The 20,573-nt window shown below is 39.7% G+C and overlaps 1 protein-coding gene across 1 annotated transcript in view; it reads right to left on the bottom strand.

The window, feature by feature from the left end:
- Positions 1–20,573, bottom strand: part of LOC124555796 (WASH complex subunit 4) — a 187,502-nt gene that overhangs the window by 126,406 nt on the left and 40,523 nt on the right. The window contains exons 4-6 of the mRNA XM_047129858.1: positions 19,946–20,136; positions 17,353–17,577; positions 5,523–5,768 (exon numbers count right to left, since the gene is read on the bottom strand). Of these exons, the coding sequence (XP_046985814.1) occupies positions 5,523–5,768; positions 17,353–17,577; positions 19,946–20,136 (662 nt within the window). The remainder of the gene's footprint in view (positions 1–5,522; positions 5,769–17,352; positions 17,578–19,945; positions 20,137–20,573) is intronic.

A 20,573-nucleotide genomic window follows, 5' to 3' on the forward strand; every position in this document is an offset into this window, starting at 1 on the left:
GTGCACTGTTGATGTGCTGCCGTCCAAATGCACATGGAAAGTAAGCCCACACAGGTACACTGGGGGCAGGCAGGCAGGCATGCAATGCAGGTACTACATTGTCAAGCAGCTTGTACGGGAGGCCATCGTGCCACACACTGTCAAAGGCCTTTAAGGTGTCAAGTAGTACGACCCCAACGTACTCCCAATGTTCCACGAGTACCATCGGCTGTTCCATCAGTTAAAGTAGCTGGTGATGCATTGAGTAAGCCTCATGGAAACCAAACTGCATGTGAGGAAGCAAGCCTTCTTTCCTGATGTGACACTGCAGCCACTTCATGCAAGCCTCTCTAAGTTTTTTGAGAGTGCTGGCAGCCGGCTGACAAGCCGATAGTTTTCTGTCAGCCTGAGGTCTTTTCCAGCCTTAGGAATGGCCACCACCTCAGTATGTCTCCACACAGTGGGGTAAACACAGGTCCTAAGGATGGAGCTGAATATTGCAATCAGAATGGGAAAGCTTCTGGTAGCAGCTGTTTCGGCAAGACATTGCCCATTTTCTTGCTGCCCTCAGCCTTCCTGAGTTGCAGATTTGTGAATTAATGTTGGACTTTCCCTTGGTATACGTTTGCCACAAATACCAGAAGCAGGTACTTCACTGAGTGGATGTGGTTTGCATCAATAACATCTTCCACTGTCGTAAAGTTAGCTGCAAATGCATTGGCTAGCATGCTGGCTTTGATTTCCAACTCCAAGATGATGTCATGACCTGCATGCAGCAGTGGGGTGTGCTGGTTTCGTCTCAGGAACAGCTTGGTCATTTTTCATGCACTGCCATCGCTGATCCTGAGAGTAGCAATCTTGCCAGCTCAGACTCAACTGTGGTAATTTGCGACAGCAGCTGAGATTGTGCAGTGAAATCTCTTCAGCAGACTTTTTGTGACAGGTTGTCTCCTGACCTGCCATTCACGGGACAGTCCATTTCTCTCACTGATGGTCTGCAGGATGTCTGGAGGAAGCTGGTGAGAGCTATCCATAGGCTTCAGTGGTCCGTGTGGTGTGGCTGCATCAGCTGTGTCCCATGTGCAACACGTGAAAGCTGTGGTTGCTGCTTCCATGCCTTCAGTGTCAGGTTCAGGCATAGAGGCGACTGTTTCAGTCAGGTGCAGTCTGAAGTGTTCCAGTCAATGTCATGTAGGGCTCCAGCTCTATGGTGGCGCGACCCCATCTGTGTCCACGTTGAAGACCACTGGCAGGTGATCCCAGAATAGAGAACAGCGTTTGGTCACAAAAGTATTGTGGGTTGTCCCCTTTATGATGGTGATGTTTAGGACGGTCACATTTTGGATAGTGTGTGGGGGTCACACATCACTGTCAGTGGCTACTCTGAGCCGCCGTCTTCAGCTGGTGGTGGTCACTCGGGAGTTCCAATCTGGGTATTTGGCGTTCAAATCACCACAAATGAAAAGGTTTCCATGCAATGCCAGCAGCACATTGAAGTTATTGGGTTGCTGGATGCATCCCAGCTGTCGATATGCAGCAATGAATGCCACTTGGCCCTCCGATTTGCTGACAACTGTGATACTGGTTTCAAAAGTTAGCATTTCCCGCAACTGTATTTGATAGTGCCACAGATATATACTGCCATCCTTCTGCCTGTCATTCCTCTAGCTATGTGGTAGCAGCGGAAGTTTGTTGCTCGCATGTTAACACCAGTGCTTAGGAAGGTTTCACTGACGAGGCAGACATTCACAGCCTCTTCTTGCAGGAACTGCCAGAACTCTCCCTCGTCATTGGTGTATGGGCCATGTTTGGGTGCAGAGGATGCAGGTGTGGTGATGGCCTCGACAGACACCTGAAATGCAGATGTGATCAGCTGCAGAAGCTTCGCAATTTATGCCATCACCACCCTGAGTTCTGCAGCTTCAATATTCATGGCTGGTTTCTCTGGGTGTGCAGCTGTCAGTTGAGCTCAATCATCAGGCCATGAAGAGGTGGAGTCATGGACTGGGTGCACTCTCTGACAGCCCACTCATCCTGCCCTGGCTGGCACAGGGTGTTCTGCTTTCAGTCCACTGCCATGCATGCCTGTTATGGCTGGCACAAGCTGCTCCTACTGTATGTCAATCTCCTGGGGCAGACTGTTCTTAACGTGCTTCTCCTTGCAGTTGTAGCATGTTGGCAAGTCAGTCTTTGGGATTCTGCAGCCACTACTAAGGTGATCCCCCATACACTTAACACAGTGTGGGAGCATCTGGCAGAACTTGGTAACATCATCCAAGCTCTGACAGTTGAAGCACTGTGGCGGCCCTCTTCGTCTGTGGAGTTCCTCCAGAGTGATTCCGACATCTGCCATGTGGAAGACCTGGAAAATCTTCCTATTCGCTGCACTGTTGTCAAGGATGATCAGGATGAGTGGCATGTCAGAGTTGTCCCTGGGCGCCTTCCTGCATGACATAGTGTGAATGGGGAAGTCCATTTGCTCGAGCAGCTCTCCGAGGTACTCATGGTCCAATCTGAAGGGTAGCTTGCGAAAAATGACCTTCCGTGTTTTCTACGGCTCTGAGGGAAAAGACAGGATCAGACCACATACACAGCACCAGGCAGCGGTCACCACTACGGGAGATGACCAAAGTGAGTGTGGACAGAATGGGGAACACCTGGAGCAGTGGGGAAGTGCACCTTGCAGGTGTGGACCAAAGTAGGGACACCCAATCCGGAATAGATGGCAAACGGAACTCCATGCACAGTCCACGCATAAATATGCAGCCAGGCAGCCATACTCATAGAACACCTGATGAAGTCATTGAGTTATGGAGTAAAAATATTGTGTGGGGAAGGCTTGGACCACTGGCAGAAAACCCGATCTCAACTAGATAATAGTGGTGTAACACTACAGTTACTTTTGGTTACAGTGCGAGATATCATGAAATGGTTGAAGCCATAGGCACCAAAGCCACCTTGTCTATATGGCCCACCAAAGGTACATAAGAAGAGTGTATCACTAGGGATAACAGGCACTGGCACTGTCAAAACATTTGGCTACATTGCTGAGTGCCCAAGTGCTTCACTGCAATCGCCTCATCTGAAATTAAGTACTATTTGTGAATATTCTAAGAGCAATGAAACTGTTAAACTGAAGTGAGATGATGTATTGATACATTTTAATGTCACTTTACTATTCACCAAAATCCCCCCCCCCAATAATAATAATAATAATAATAATAATAATAATAATAATAATGCTGTCTTTGCTGGAACAACATTTTGATTATCTTATGTTAAGTTTGTTCCGTAGCAAGTAAAAGTTGTCGACAATCTCATTATCAGTGATCCCAGTGCAATACAAGTGTATTCATCAGCCAGCAGCATAAACAGGTGTTCCTGAGAAAACTATTGTGCAGCATCAATGTATTTCTGCATGAAAATGCTGTCTCTCGGTACAAGCAGCTGATTTGCTACTGTCTGACAATAGCCTGCAAGAATAGCACAGGCTATACCCTTCTGAACAACCACCCCTACTCAAAAGGCATCTTCATTGTGAACAGTCGAATGGCACTCATAAAGAGTGATATTAGTTGCTGTTTGGCAATCAAAATAGGACAGTATATAGGAAAGACCAGCCGCAGAAACTTTCAGTTTAGGTGCAGTGAAGAGGACCACTCTTGAAAAGCCTGTTTTATAGTTGTATCTAGTGTTCCAAACTTACACTGCATAATATTCAATAATATTTTGTTCAAATTATCTTTGGCTATGGAAGCCTATGTACGTATAAAGGACAGAGTTTAAAATCCATTGACTTCATATGACGTGGAACACACTTCATAGTTGGGAAAAGATGGGAAGGAAATTGACCATGACCTCTTTTAGAAACCACTTATGCATTTGCCTCAAGTAATATAGGGAGACAATGGAAAATATACAACAGGATGGTCAGATTAGTATTTAACCTTGTTCCACCTGAATATGAATTCAGTGCCTAAATTATTGAACCAACTTTCTCAGTAAATTTGTCAACTTTAAAGAAGTGTTTAAAACACTAGCTAATAACTGATATGTTCAGTCCCCTAAGCCAAGAAACCAATTTGTATGACATTTTATATTATATCATGTTGGACCTCCTTTATAATAGCATAGTGTAGCAACTCAGTGCAATATGGACTCAAGTCGCTGGATGTCCCCTGCAAAAATATTGTGCCATGCTGCCTCTATAGCTGTCCATAATTACAAAAGTAATTACAAAAGTGTTTAAAGTGCATGATTTTGTGCACAAACTGATCTCTCGATTATGTCCCATAAATGTTTGATGGGATTCATGTCACTCAATGTGGGTGGCCAAATCATTTGCTCAGAGTGTCCAGAATGTTCTTCAAACCAATCACAAACAACTGTGGCCAGGTGATGTGGCACATTGTCATCCATAAAAATTTCATTGTTGGTCGGGAACATGAAGTCCATGAATAGCTGCAAAAGCTCTCCGAGTAGCTGAACATAACCATTTCTAGTTAATGATCAGTTCCATGTAAACACAGCCCACTCCATTATGGAGCCACCACCAGCTTGCACAGTGCCTTGTTGACAACTTGAGTATATGGCTTCATGGGGTCTGCGCCACGCGTGAACTCTACCGTCAGCTCTTACCAACTGAAATCTGAACTCATTTAAATGGATCACTGTTTTCCAGTTGTCCAGGATCCAACCCACATGGTCATGATGCCAGGAGAGGTGCTTCAGGGAATGTTGTGCTCTTAACAAAGGCATTCGCATCGGTCATCTGCTGTTATAGTCCATTAATACTAAATTTTGCCACACTGTCTTAAAAGGATATGTTCGATGTATGTCCAACACTAATTTCTGTGGTTATTACATGCAGTGTTGCTTGTCTGTTAGCACTGACAACTCTACACAAATGCTGCTCCTCTTGGTCGTTAACTGAAGACCATTGCATTGTCCGTGCTGAGAGGTAATGCCTGAAGTGTGGTATTCTTGGTGCATTCTTCACACTGTAGACCTCGAAATATTGAATTCCCTAACGATTTCTGAAATGGAATGTCCCATGTGCATAGCTCCAACTACCATTCCACATTTAAAGTCTGTTAATTCACGTCATGCGGCCATAATCGCTTCAGAAACCTTTTCACATAGATCACCTGAGTGCAAATGACATCTCTGCCCATGCACTTCCCTTTAATACCTTATGTATGCGATACTACCGCCATCTGTATACGTGCATATCACTATCCCATGACTTTTATAACCTCAGTGTATCTAATACCATTCTGATCTAAACTGTGTGCGAAATGCCATTACCATGACTGATCGCTGTCAATATCCTAACCTTGGATTTGATCAAGAAAATTATTTTCATTGTTTTCCCTTTTTATGATGGGACAAAACAAATAGTTTAAAACACAATGAAATAAAAAAGTACACATTAGGAATACTCAATGGAAGGATCTGCAAGAAGAAATGCATTTTTAAAGTGAATGTAAAATAACACTGGTCATCTAATGGCACAATAAACAAAGACAGGATCACTTTTTTACCTTTTTTGAGAAGTCCCACAGTTGCTTGAAGACCTTCTTATCCAGTGATCCAAATAAATGAAAATTAAGAACATACAATGCACTTGTTTTCACCCAGAGTAATGCTGACTCTGAATCTAGTTTTTCTGTCTGCCTCGCTTCCAATTCAGCTGAAGTACTACGGAGATATGCATCAAATTCTTCAGCTAGTGCTGTGTTCTTACTTATTGATGGTTTTCTGTCATCAAATGCCTGTTCCACTGCTCTCTGTAAAGACAGCAACACTTATTAATAAAAATATGAAATATCATAGATAAATACAATTGAACAGAGAGATTCATTAGTGTACACAAAATTTAAAAACTTTTCTTGATATTTAAACAGTAGTATGCGAACACACAACCATCCGCTGTATAAACGACATGTTGAGCAACATAAGGCACACAATAATAATATTAAAAAACGAGCATTACAAACTAGTTTTTGAATTTTCATTCTTCTTCGTGGTTATTCATTATTTCATGCAGGGCTTAGTACACATTTTCCACAAAAGCAACATTTCTACTTTCCGTTGGAAAACTACTGGTGATCTTCAGTCTGAAGCATTGTTTGATACAGCTCTCCATGCTAATCTATTCTGTGCAAGCCTCTTCATCTCTGTACAACTACTGCAACTTTATTATATTTAACCCTGCTTACTGTACTCAAGCCTTGGTCCTCCTCCCATAATTTTTACCCTCGCACTTCACCGTAAGAAAATGATGATTCCTTGTTGCATCAGGATACACCTTATCTATGGTTCCCTTCCTTTAGTCAAGTTAGGCCACAAAATTTTCTTTTTCTCCAATTTGATTCAGTACCTCCTCATAAGTTATTTTGATCTACTCATCTACTATTTGTGATTCTTCTGGAGCACCACATTTCAAGAGCTTCTATTCTCTTCTTGTCTGATACGCTGACTGTCCACATTTCACTTCTGTACAAGGCTATATTCCGGACAAATACCTTCAGAAAGAAATTCCTAACATTTCAATTTATATTTGATGTTAATAAATTTCTCTTTTTCATAAATATTTTTCTAGCTATTGCTCGTCCACATTTTACATGCTCTATAATTTAATCATTATCCATTGGTTTATTGCCCGTGGTTGAACTGTGTAAGCATTCACTTGAACACGAACAACTGCTACAATTCCGCACTGCATTGATAATGAACTGAAACAGGTCGAAATCTGATCTGCATTGTTACTATAAATGTCATATTAAAGCAACTTAATTCCATGACTGGTTGCTGCTCTATCTAGCCCAATATAACCACAGTTGTTGCGTGCACCCAACCCATGGAGGGCAACCTGATGAAGAAAATACTTTGCTGCATCACAAGTGTGCTTTATGTCTTCATCCCATGTCACAAGCTCCAGCCATTGTCTACCTCTGTAACCGGCCACATCCCACACTGGACCACTCTTTCTGCTTCTAAGTCTCCCTAAAACAATTTAAATCCTCAGAGAAACTGCTGTCACTTCTTAACGTAATACTTGCTGTGTTTACTTTATGCCACCCATAATGAACACTACAGTGCATGAGTGCCTAGACCATACTTCCAACTACCACAAAATCAACATTAAATATTCTATGCACACTCCAAAGCAAATTCTACATACAGACATGGAAGAATAATGACACTGCCTGGCACGCCTGGTTCACTGCCACAGCACACTGCCCCACCAACTGCTTTCTTATGCGCATACCACTATAGTGACACAACACATGCTTGGATCAGGGAAAAAAAGGCCACGTCCTTTTCAAAGGAAACAGCCCAACATTTGCCTTAACTCATTTAGAAAAACAGCACAAAACCAATATCTGGATGACATTATGGGTATTTGAACTGCCACTGCCCTGAATGCAGGTCCAATGTCTTTTCACTACACCTCCTCGACCAATGTCTGTCACTGAAAGTGAGAAGCAGGTACGTGTCTCAGCTGGAAACAGTGTTTGACGACTAAAACTGCATTGCAAAGCTGTAATAACATAATGGATGTTAAAATGCAATCTTCAATGGCCTTGCAGTTGATGCGTCCAGCCTCATTTCAATTATTTCATCGCAAGACCTAGTGAAATGCTGACAAACACAATCAGATCATCTCAAATTCCAGGTCCACATATCTGTACTGATCATCTATCTTGTACACAAGGCAATTGGTGTCAATTTAAACAAGTTAGCCACACCCTACATAGCACGCTTGTTTTAAAGTCTGTATGTTGTCTGTGGTAACTGGGCCACATGTGACTCAGAAGGTGGTCTTCAAATCTGACAGTTTACTCTCCATTGTTTGGAGTTACTCCAGTGTGTGCAATTTATACAAAAGAAAGGATGGAGCACACATTATACTTGCACAAGTGTGTGAGCAGTGACACTCCCTGTGCAGTGTCAATCAATGTGGTTATTGGTCCCTTGATTATATGCAATGAATGTTCAAATGGCTAATATGTTTCCACTGTTAAAATTTTTCTTGAAAATTTCACTTCGCCTCATCCAGCTTAAGTTCACAATCAAGTAAACAGAACTTAAGTTTTTGGCATTCTACAAGAAACAGAATTTGGTTTTACATTCATTAACTTAACAAATCACTAAAACACAGAAGTGTGAGTGGCTAATCAGGAAAGGAAATCAAACAATTAATGAGCCAGTTATCAATTTTGGAACAAAATTTCATGTTACACAAAATCATAAAAAGAGTGTTGAATTCATCTATTTATAATTAAAATAGCAGTTAAGTGATCTCCTAACTTCAAGCTGCATTTCTGTTAGAATGTAGAACATAAGTGAATGTCAGGGACACTAAAATTACTATACCATAAATGCAGTAAAATCCTTTTTACACTTTTCAGGGGACTTTAAGAAAATGATGTTAACTGCAGGAAAATGTAAACGGGGTAGAGGGATGAATTTTCAAGCACATATACAAGTTTCACATTTCATGAACACGTTAAAAGCTTATATCTTTTGACATAATATGAAGAATTATACTCATTTCCATTTCTACTGTTGAATTTTTATCTATCTTCTTTTCTAGTTCATAAATAGGTTCTAAAGTTTTGATGCCTCTATCAAAAATTTTGCAATTTTGAAAATGATTACAAGACTAGGACATTATATATCTCAAACTGTAGACAGGAAGCATATTTAATTTCAAATTATAAAACTCGCTACATCATGCACTAAAAATGAAAATTTTAGAAAAATATGGCAAATACAGGATAACATATGGCAATGGGTGATGCTGACTGTTTATGTAATATGGTGAATCCAGTGACAGATTTTGTTCTATAACTGTCATCAAGAAGTTAAATGGATATAGATATGCACCAGTCTCATCAAATATATTTCTGTCAGACATGATATAGAGCAGAATGTGCAGTTCAGTTTTAGCTGTGGTGCCAGGTGTAAGCTCTTGCCCCACAATTTTAAGAGATCTGACAATAATCCTAAAAGTTTATTATCTGACTATACAGTGATAGACTTTTTTCAGCCATGATCGCACAAAAACATTAAACTAGTCCCTGACTATACTTGCAACTGTAGTTATTTAATATCAAATTAATCATATAAAAGGATGAGGTTCCTTTGAAATAAAAGATGATGTCTTTTAACTTAATTTATTCATCTTCAAACAATGGAAAACGTGCTTACCTGTTTCACACTCATTCCTTTGATTATACTGACAAATTTTAAAGATAATGCACTCCAAAAAGCCACAAATGAGTCAACATTCTTATTCCAAGTAAATATTTCTCTCAATGCACTTCTACACACTTTGTATTCACCTGTGCGCATTTCTGGCTCAAAACTCGTTTATTACATGTTCACTCGACTGACTCTGCTCCACTACTGCTCTCCCACATTCGCTACTAACTCACACTGTTGACCAAACCTGACAATGCCACACCTGCTGGAAAAGGTAGGAAACTACAAAGTTCTACATGTTAAGGCTCACAAGCTAGCACTTGCTGCTATGTAGCTCACTGGCAAGCACATTGATCAAGGTATCCTTAACAACAGGTATCATCATAACTGACACCTCAGATATTGGGACATATGCTCAAAGAAGTGCTGAACATATGTGACAAATTATGATGGTGACGAACTGCCTGTTGGCTGGCATTGTCAAAACTTCACCCTCTATTGCTGGTGGTGAACTGGAGTCAAGCTGGCAGCCACAGACTATATGTACCTGTCACACCAACATTCAACGACTTCTACAAGGTCATTTCCAATGTAGTCCTCCTCTTGCTACTTGCGACAATTGTTTGTTGCAGCACTGGAATCCAGGATCTGTTTACTTCAAGGTTTTCTTCTTCCTAGTTGAAGCTATTCTCGTGTTTGTGTACTTCTATAACTTCTCTGAACAACTGGTTGTGATAGCTCTTCTCTACAGCCAGAACTTCCGTGTCAGTGAATTTTTCTATGTGGTCGGCCACACACAATGTGTGCTCTGCCACGGCCGATTTCTCGACCTACCTCAAGCTGCAATGTTGCTTCATGGCCGATTTCTCCACCTGCCCCAGCCTGCAATGTCGTTTATGTTCTGTGATCTTGGTGTTGATTGCTCATCCAGTCACTCCAATATAAACTTCTCCACACATGCATGTTATGCACTATGTTGCAGATGGGTCCCTTTTCTCCTTTGCTGATCTGAGACACACTTACATTTTCTTTGTCAGTTTGTAAATAGACTTAATGCTGTTTTTGCCTAATATACATCCGATTCTTTCCATCACTTTGGGAATGTATGGCAGACAGGCTGTACCCAACATTTCTTTTTCTGACGTGTCACTTCGCCTAGTGTTCGACTATGTTATACTGCTAATATAACTTGTGGAGAACCCATTGCTCCTCAGAACACATTCCAGGTGTTGCATTTCGTGTCAGAGGTGCTGTGGCTCACATATTTGTCTTGCTCATGTTACGAGTGTATTAATCATGCCTCTTTTCTGGCTTGGGTGGTGATTTTACAGTTTGTGCAGGTACTGGTCTGTGTGTGTGTGTGTGTGTGTGTGTGTGTGTGTGTGTGTGTGTGTGTGTGTGTGAGAGAGAGAGAGAGAGAGAGAGAGAGAGAGAGAGAGAGAGAGTTTTCATTACATGCTGTGTGCCAGGTTTTCACCATCCCTTGTGACCAACATATCTAGAAATGGTAGCTGTTTGTCCTTTTCTAACTCCATGATAAATTTTATGTTGGCATCAATGCTGTTCTATTGCCTTAGGAAGGTATCATTGACATATCTGTACCACACCTTAGGTTTGCAAGCTGTCAAGTCCAGTGCTTGTGCTTTGAAATGTTCCATGAAGAAGTTGGCCACCACTGGACTAAGAGGACTACCTACGGCAACACCTTCCAGCTGTTTGTAGAAGTTGTCATTCCATATAAAATAGCTTGTTAGTGAGACATGCATGAAAGAGCTTGGTGATGTCTTGCAGGAAAATGGAACCAGTGTCCACCAGAGAGTTGCTGAGTGGCAAAATTGTAAACAAAGAAACAACATCAAAGTTGAGCAGGATGTTGTTTGGTGCAAGTTCTATTTTCTTCAGCTTCTGCATGAAATTTCCTGAGTTCTTTAAGTATGTATCAGTCTTCCCCACATGCGGCTGGAGCAGAGAGGCCAAGTGTTCTGGCAGTTTATACGTCGGTGAGCCAGAAGCGCTAACCATTGTTCTTAGTGGAACATTGCTCTTATAATCTTTGGTAATCCACACAGGCAAGATATTAGGACTTCTGTGTCATGGAAGCTCCTCAGCATATCAGTCGGCAGAGAAGATGCCTTGATTAACAGAGTCATATTCCGTGTGACAAGCTGCATTGAATCTGCACTTAGTTTTCGGTATGTCGTCGGATCTAATAAATCCCGAATCTTCTGCTCATAATCTTTGGTCTTCACTAGGATGGTTGCATTTCCCCTCATCGTCAGGCAGTTCCAGTATACTCTTGTCGGAGTTATGACTCTTGATAGCTTGTACCACTTCCTTCTTCATGTTGCAAGCTGGTGGTTTTGCTCGGCACAGTTTCCTGGCTGTTTCAGTGTGTGTTTCCTCTGCTGTTTCACAAGGAAGGGTCCTAATAGTTAGCAATGACATCCTCCATAGGTATAGTTCTAATTATGATAGTGAAACTCCCTCCTTTTTGAAGGACAGATTCTTCTTCTTCGGTCAGTTGTGATTGGACAGGTTGACCACTGTGCGTGACATGGTGGGGATTGCTTTGTTGATCTGCTTCCGGCGTCTTGCAAACTTTTTCTTCTGTCACTCAATGCAGCACTCAAGTTCATTCTGCATGCTCCTGTGAGTGATGCTGTTGATCTCGTCCCAGTCATCTCGATGCATTCTGCTTGTAATTTGATAGAAAATGTCCAAAAGTTCCTCATCCATTCTTGTCAAAAAGTGGCCAAGAAAGCCTTAACAATTTTGTATTATGCCTCTATGGGGAGCAGATTTGCAGATTGTACCAACACCTTGACTAATGACAGAAGAAGGAAGCACAAATGATGTCCCCTCTCACCTTTCTGTCGTGGTGCCAGGATGAGGGTGCTACATCGAAGTTCTTGAAATGTAAGCGCCTATTCACCACCACCCAAGCAAGTCGAATGTACAACAGAATGGGATAAGATTTCCTTCATGAGAAAATTCACACAACATGGAGATACTTAGCAAGAATGAATGACGAACTTTTGGACATTTTCTATCAACTAACTATCAGAATGCACTGAGATGACTGGGACAAGATCGACAGCATTACTCACAGGACCATGCAGAACAAACTTAAGTGCTGCAATGTGTGACACAAGAAAAAGTTTGCAAGAAGCCAGGAGTAGATTAACAAGGCAATTCCTGACATGTCACGCACAGTGGTCAACCTCACTGATTGACAACTGACTAAAGAGGAAGAGTCTGTCCTTCAAAACTGAGGGAATTTCGCTATCACCCTGATAAATATACCTATGAAGGACTTCATTACTAATACTGAAGTGGCCATTTGGACCACCCTTCCTTGTAAAGCAGCAGAGGAAATACCCACTGAAGCAGCCATGCTAATGTCCTGAGCAAAACCACCAGCTTGCAACCTGAAGAAAGGTGAGGTAGAAGGGATAAAGAGTCTTAACACCAAAAAAAGCATATTGGTACTGCCTGCTGGTAAGGGAAATGCAACCACCATAACGAAGATCAAAGATTATGAGCAGTAGATTCAGGACCTATTAGATCCAATGACATACCAAAAACTAAGTGCAGATCCAACACAGCATATTACATAAAATATGAATCTATTAATCAAGCATCTTCTCTGCCAGTTGATATACACAGGAACCTGCACAATACAGAAGCCCTTTCACCTTGCCTGTATGGATTACCAAAGATCCATAACATGACTGATTGTTAGCGCTTCTGGCTCACCGATGTATGAACTGCCAAAACACTTGGCCTCTCTGCTCCAACCACAAATGGGGAAGACTGACACATATATAAAGGACTCAGAACATTTCACTGAGAAGCTTAAGAAACTAGAACTTACACCATATGACATTCTGGTTAGCTTTAATGTTGTTTCTTTGTTTACAAAAGTGACACTCTAGAGCACATTGGTGCCATTTTCCCGCAAGACATCATGAAGCTCTTTCGTGCATATTTCACTATGAGCTATTTCAGGTGGAATGATAACTTCTGCGGACACCTGGAAGGTGTTGCCATGGATAATCCTCTTAGTCTAGTGGTGGACAAATTCTTATTGGAACAGTTCAAACCACAGGTAGTGGACTTGGCACCTTGTATACCTAAGGTGTGGTACAGATGCTTCGATGATATGTTCCTTGTGTGGAGACATGGTGAGGAACAGCTCGGTGACTTCCTAAGACTATAGAACAGCCTCTATGCCAATGTAAAATTTACCATGGAAGCAGAAAAGGACAAACAGCTACCATTTCTAGATTAGCTGGTCACAAGGGATGGTGAAAACCTGGGATGGAGCTTGTAACAAAAACCGACACACAAAGACCAATACCTGCACAAACTGTCAAATCACCACCCAAGCCAGAAAAGAGGCACAATTAATATGCTCGTAACGCGAGCAAGATGAATATGTGAGCCACAGCACCTCAGACGGGAAATGCAACACCTGGAAAGTACTCTGAGGAGCAATGGGTACTCCCAAGTTATATTAGAAATGTAACAGTCAAGCCCTCAGTGAAGTGACATTATGGAGAAAGGAATTCTGGGTATGGTCTTTCTGTCATACATTCCCAGAGTGATGGATAGAATTGGCCATATATCAGGCAAATACAGTGTGAAGCCTATTTACTGACTGACAAAGAAAATCTAAGAGTGTCTCAGATCGGCAAAGGTGAAAAGGGACACACGTACAATGTCAGGAATATACTGCACACCATGCGCATGGGGAAAAGTTTATGTTGGAATGACTGGATGATTAATGAACTCCAGGATCACAGAACATAAGCGACATTCCAGGTTGAGGCAGGTGGATAAATAGGCCATGGCAAAGCATGCACTGTGTGTGGCTGACCACATAGTAAAATTCACTGGCACGGAAGTTCTGGCTGTAGAGAAGAGCTATCACACCCACTTGTTCAGAGAAGCTATAGAAATATACAAACACAAAAATAGCTTCAACTAGAAAGAAGAAAGCCTCAAGGTTAACGGAGCCTGGATTCTCGTGCTGCAGCGAACGAGTAAGAGGAGAATTGCACCAGAAATGACTGCGGAGAAGTCCTTGAATGTTGGCGCACCAGATACATATAGTCTGCAGCCGTGAGCTTGGCTCCAGTCCAGCTCCAGCAATGGGCATTAAGAGTGGGGTGACGCTTCAACAACGACAGTCACTCGTGCTGGTGAAATGTCAGGAAAATCATCAGACAAACATTGACTGAAGACCCTGAGACAGAAGCCAACAGGCAGTTTGTCAACAAGTGTCCATGAAAGCCTTAAAAATTTTGAATTACGATTGTATCTCCCTGCAGCTAAAAGTTATTGCCTTTCTATTTTTTCAAAAATACAAAAATACAATATAATGTGCCAAAAATTCCCTTGTAGTTCATACTTTTCTTGCAAGAGCCACAAGATCTGTGACAGTTCAAACATTGTTTATTATCTGGAAGAAATGCTACCATAGCTCTTGTTTATCACAGCCAACTTTTCGCCCCATTTGGACTAATTCTGGAGTTTTAGCCAAATACAACACTTCATTTGATAACATAACTACTAAAAACACAGTGCTAGGAGACAAGCACTAGCAGCATGAACTGTTCCAACTTTTAACAACTTCTGTTGATTCAAAACTAGAGAGACAAAGTGGAATGTTTGTCAACACTACATAAAAGCTAATGCCTTACGAGTTTCGTTACAACTCACACATTTTTGTATTGTTTTTGTTTCTCTCCATTAACTCTGTTTCATTAAGTGTTATGGTGAGAAATTTGTAACTATGATAATGCAAAAGCAGGTGAGAACTAGCATTCTGAACACAGAGAATTTGAAGGGATTGACAAAAAATGTTATAAACAACAAGAAAACATTAATACTGGGAACATAAATGCCGGGTCATACAGTATGATACATCCTTCTGCTGGAACAGGAATCAATATTTCATAAGGCAGTTTTACCCCTGGGGCTCATTGCAATAAATTTGTCTTAAAAGGCATTCAGTGATAGGTGCATCATATTTAACACTTACTGTGCCTTTCTATGGGCCAATTATCCTCTGTGGCATTTCAGGTTGATAAACCTTTTACAATTTCACTAATTTCTTGTATTCAACAAAAACAATGAGGGTTTTTAAATTTATGAAAAAGAGGGTATGTAAGTAAGAAAAGTTTTTGCACTGGATTATTTCAAACAAGAATATTGTATTTCCTGCCAACCGCTGTCTCAAATCCGTTCATGACACACAAGGGGAATGTTGAGTCTCCAACTTTACATTCAAAACATCAACTCAAGTCAGTCATATTTTGGCACAACAGTCTCAGCTGTTTTAGAGCTGGTATAACACAAATGTGTGAACTCCCTCCCTCTGACAGTGGAATCAATAAATAGTTAGACAATCTGAACTTTGTAGCACGTAAAAAAGGTTACAGCCCTTCGCTGATGGACTGTTTATACAAAGAACAAAAAAATGCCGTAGTCTCCACTAATAATTCTTCACTTACATCCGCAGTGCGCAAAAGCACATGTGTGGCTATTCCGTTTCTTGGGCCATTTTTTCTACAACTTGGCTAAGCTATTTCAGTATATTAATGTTAAACTCGTTTTTTCAAAGAGCTCTCCCATGCAATACATGTTCCCCCATAATGAGTAACCTATCAGGAATTTATTCTCTTAAGTCAGGTGTCTAAAAAATTAGGTGTACAGAATGTTCCACCAAGTATATCGGTCAAACAGGGAGATCTCTTCCTGTTAGGTTTAGCAAGCATCTCCCGGTGAGGGAGGGGTGGGGGGTGGGGGTGAAAATGGCCAGGTGAAAAAATTTTCCCCCTTTGCCCAGCACCTCAAATCTTCTGGCCATTGGCCCCAAATCTAAACCTTAAAATCCTTCATGTGGCCAACAAATGAAAGAAATTGAATTTATTGGAAGAGTTTGAAATTTCTAAGCATATCTATTTCAAATCTCTGAATCTAATAAATGATCAGGTCTTTTTGAAGCATTAAACATCTTTGGATATAATGATGTGTATCTTTAAATTGGGTTGCTACCTGTATACTTATTAATTATTATGTTTAAGCCTTAACCATCAGTTAGGTTTTAGCACACCACCTTGAGGGCCTTTTCTTGCTACAGCTCCACAGGGCCTTGACACTTGCTTGGCAGTCTAGTTTTTGGCACAACAGCATGTACTCACAGTATTGTGAACAGACCATATTTGTGTTCAAGGGGCAGTTTCTCCATATGTAAGTTATCATCATTACAGTTAGTTTGCCAGTTTAGCATTGCTTCTGGCTTCGTTGCTTCATACTTTTAGTGAACATTTTAGCTGTTTCTTTACGCTTATTAGTGCCCTTTAATTTGCCAAAGATGTATTAGCCTAGCCATTATATGGTTATACATTTTGAACTCCTTAGTTTTCTCTGCTCACTGAACATACCTATCTGTGTAAGTTAGGTACCTCTTCCATGCTTTAGCAGCTTTCTTTTTCCTACTGTCATTACCTTTTTTCGTGTTGCTTCTAGGCGATGTAATGAAGTATTGACAGTGGCTATCTGGCTGTTACTTCCCATTTCTATGAAACTCTCAATTACAATGCCTCAATTATGATTAGCAAGAATTTTTATCAGTAAACTGAGTTGTGGTGCAATATTTTATGAGTTGAATTTATGTCCCTCACCAACCCCTGAAACACAAATGTGGCCCTGTGCTCCATAGTCCAATCTGTGAATGTCTTCCTCTTGCTATTCTTAATTTATTCATTTATTATTGCCTTTAATAGCAATTTATAACTGATACCAGTTTGTAATTTCCCCAGATTGTCTGATGATGTCAAGAAGAGGTAAAACATGTCACGTGTGAAGTTTAAATAAACCTATCATGTGCAACTAAGACTGTTTTTTCTGTTCTAAAGACAAAATCTTATTTGATAAATAAGTGTTTCTCTGTCTTATGAATGTCTCCAATGAATGTAATGTTACGCAAAAATATGCACCTGTGAAATGCCCCTCCGAAATTTTTGGCATAAGGAGTGGTAGAAGTCACTGCTAAACAACTACTCAATGTACGAAAGTAAATGCTATTATTATGTGGGCTAGCTTTGTACTAGTTAACATCACAAACATTTTAATATTGTATGCTGCTGTTACCTGAAATATTTTTCCTGTGAGTAATTGGTTTTCCAGTTCACACAACATTTTCTCAAAGGTCTTGAGTTTTTCTGGAGGAACACCAAATTTTGTTGGATCATGGTGCACAGATTTGATCGTGCGTTTGAACAGGCTCCAATGATTATGTAAAGTACTCTGGGTGCTTATAATCTCATCCAGAGTCACCAAAATCAAAAGAAGATCTCCTAAATGCTCAAAAACATCCTGAAAGATAAATAATGATTTGAGTGTCTGTCATTTAAGTGTACTTATGAAGTTCTTCAAAGACTTCAGAAGACACACACACACACACACACACACACACACACACACACACACACACACACACACACACCTCTTTCTTTGTATCAAGTAACTTCTGAATTTATATGTAAATCTATTTCTCCACATGCTTACTACAGAAAAGTGGCAACAAAATTGCTCCTTTCATTAAATAAATATTTCATTTCAAAGTGCGTATATCATAATGTACGCCTTGACATTAAAAACTACCTGCCTGACCAAATCATGAGCGTAGATAGCACTGGTATTTAAGAATACCTTCCTGCTGATTCACCTACCCTGACATGCTTCACAACTCATTCAGTATAAAGGAAACTAGCAGCATTGATCTGAAATCATGCCAAAATCATTCTTTCTTTCAGTCTACTATGTCTTGAGCATAAAAAGTTTAACACTTTGCTTGAAGTCGAAAGACAGATATACAACATTCATTATTTTGAGATAATGTAAAACAATTACAGCCTGTCAAAAGGTACTAGATTCATCTGTAATTGCATCAGTAACTAGAGACTATTAGTAAATACTGAAAGTCCTATCTTTCACTTCTCTTTTTGACAAATGGACGAGGCCATGAAAAATTTCTCTGTAGTCAGAACTCTAGTATTCATATTTACAAATAATTTATTTATTGTACTACTGGCAAAATGATAAATATCAGTAGTACAAATTAAATTGTAATAACAATTACTGTTAACAAAAATCAGAATTATTCTAGGCACATTCTGCAACAAGCCCAAGCATTACTAGAATTTGCATTTAAATGCTCTTATAAATATAAAGAAGGAAACAATTCCGAATTTTTAATGCCTTGTAAGATACTTTTTCTTTCACATTGTGTTTTATGAAGAAATTTCATGCCAGTACAACATTAATGAACAAAACTGCAATTATTTCTTTTTGTTTAATGGTGCACTTTTAAAATGCTGCAGTGTCTTTTCTGAAATAATGATTTCAGTGAAGTCAGTGTAACATTCCCATGAGCCAGTCTTTACTAGAAACCCAAAAGTGACAGTTACTATATGTAAATTCTTCTGTATTCCATTTCTGCTGCTGACATCACCCTGGACACCAGATAACATGAAGAGTGTTCCATAGACCTGCCAGACAAGAAAACTAGCCACCTAATACTATATATCCCGCATTCATAATTCTTTAAGGATATGAATTTCCATTTACAATCTATGTTTTAGATTATGTGGAAGGAAATGCACTGCGAATAATCTACACAGATCACAAAAAACCTAAAGCCACACAGATGAACTGGAATTTGAATTCCAGACATACTGTCACAATTTCAGAAACTAAGAAACATGAATAAAAAACAAATTTATATTAAAATTTTTCAATATTTCCAAAAATACCATTTAATTGTCATTACACTAAAAAAATTGTAGCACTGAACAATTTTATATTTATAATTGCAAACATCATCTCCTTTGCAAATGCTGAAGAAGTATTTCTCACTTTAACAATGTTGCATGCATCAAATGCACATAAACTTCATGCCTATTACAGTAAGTCAGTTCTCAGTAATACTTCCTACTGACATTACTGTACATTATTCTTTCTGCATACACAACAGGACAATGGCTTATCAAAATTCATTCATTTTAATAAACTGAAAGATATATTCACATATGTGCAATTAGTAAGATTAACTTTAGCTTCATTTAAGACTTCTTGTGATTTATACAAAACTATATATGATCTGAATTTGAAATCTGCATATCTGACAACATTTCACGTGAAGTGTAAAATTTAAAATGAAGTTTTTACATTATTTTGATTGAAAACTGGATCTTTCACTAATCTTTGAGAAACTGACTGAAAATGTAGTCTTGTACAGGGACTATTAGTATTGTACAATATGAAACCTATAGGACATTTCACATTAGTACAGACCATGCACAAATAAAAAAATCTGTACTGTCAACTACTACAACCTTCAAAAATGATTTTATTTTTCATTTCTTAACTGTAATGTCCATTAAAATTTTATAACAGCACAGCAGTTTATTTCAGAAGGAATATCACCTCACATTCCTGATGAAAGGCAAACCTGTAAAATATTTAGGATAGCACAGAATATTAAAACGTGCAATTTAAAGTTTTTGTACATCTAATATACATATGCTTTTCTGTTATAACAGAAAAGCTATCCACCATACCTAGGCTCATAACCTATAAGACAGACTAGGCAGAAAACTTTTGTTCTTTTACTTCAGTCTGCAATAATTTTTCTTTCCTTCTTAAATCCCCATAAATTAATATATTTTTCTATGTACTCTACCTGAAAGTGGATGTCTGTTGCATTTATAACCTGAGGTACATCCTTTGTAGTTGGATACAGTGCTGCAATTTGCTGTATAATATTTACTTCAACTTGCTCACAACGTTTCAAAAAGCATGATAAACTTTGTAGATCGGGTAAAAGACGGCTAATCATCAACTGTGCAGCTTCATTCTTTGTCCCTTCTTCAACTGCAAAAGAGGTTGAGAAAACATTTCAGTTGTGAATGGTCTTCATTTCACATCAAAGTCTAAAATAATGAAGTGTCACAGTGAGTTGATTGAACAGAATATAATAATGAAATAGTGTGTGTGTGTGTGTGTGTGTGTGTGTGTGTGTGTGTGTGTGTGTGTGTGTGTAAAAAGTAAGGGGAGATGCCCAGCCACTCTGATCCCAGTTGAAGTCAGTGATAGTAACTTAATGAACAGCCTTGAAATCTCACAGAATGTTGTAATTTACACTACACTTGTATGTATCATAGTCACCTACAATAGAGCTCAAGTCCATATGTAATTATGGTACCGCCCTTTTGTCAGCAAATAACATACTGACTGAAATGCGGCATGCCGACAGGGATAAACCACAAGCACCACACGCTGGTGGGTCCTCTCACCAAAGGAGAAATCTA

The sequence above is a fragment of the Schistocerca americana genome, chromosome X (assembly GCF_021461395.2).
Source record: "Schistocerca americana isolate TAMUIC-IGC-003095 chromosome X, iqSchAmer2.1, whole genome shotgun sequence".
NCBI classification, from domain to species: domain Eukaryota; kingdom Metazoa; phylum Arthropoda; class Insecta; order Orthoptera; family Acrididae; genus Schistocerca; species Schistocerca americana.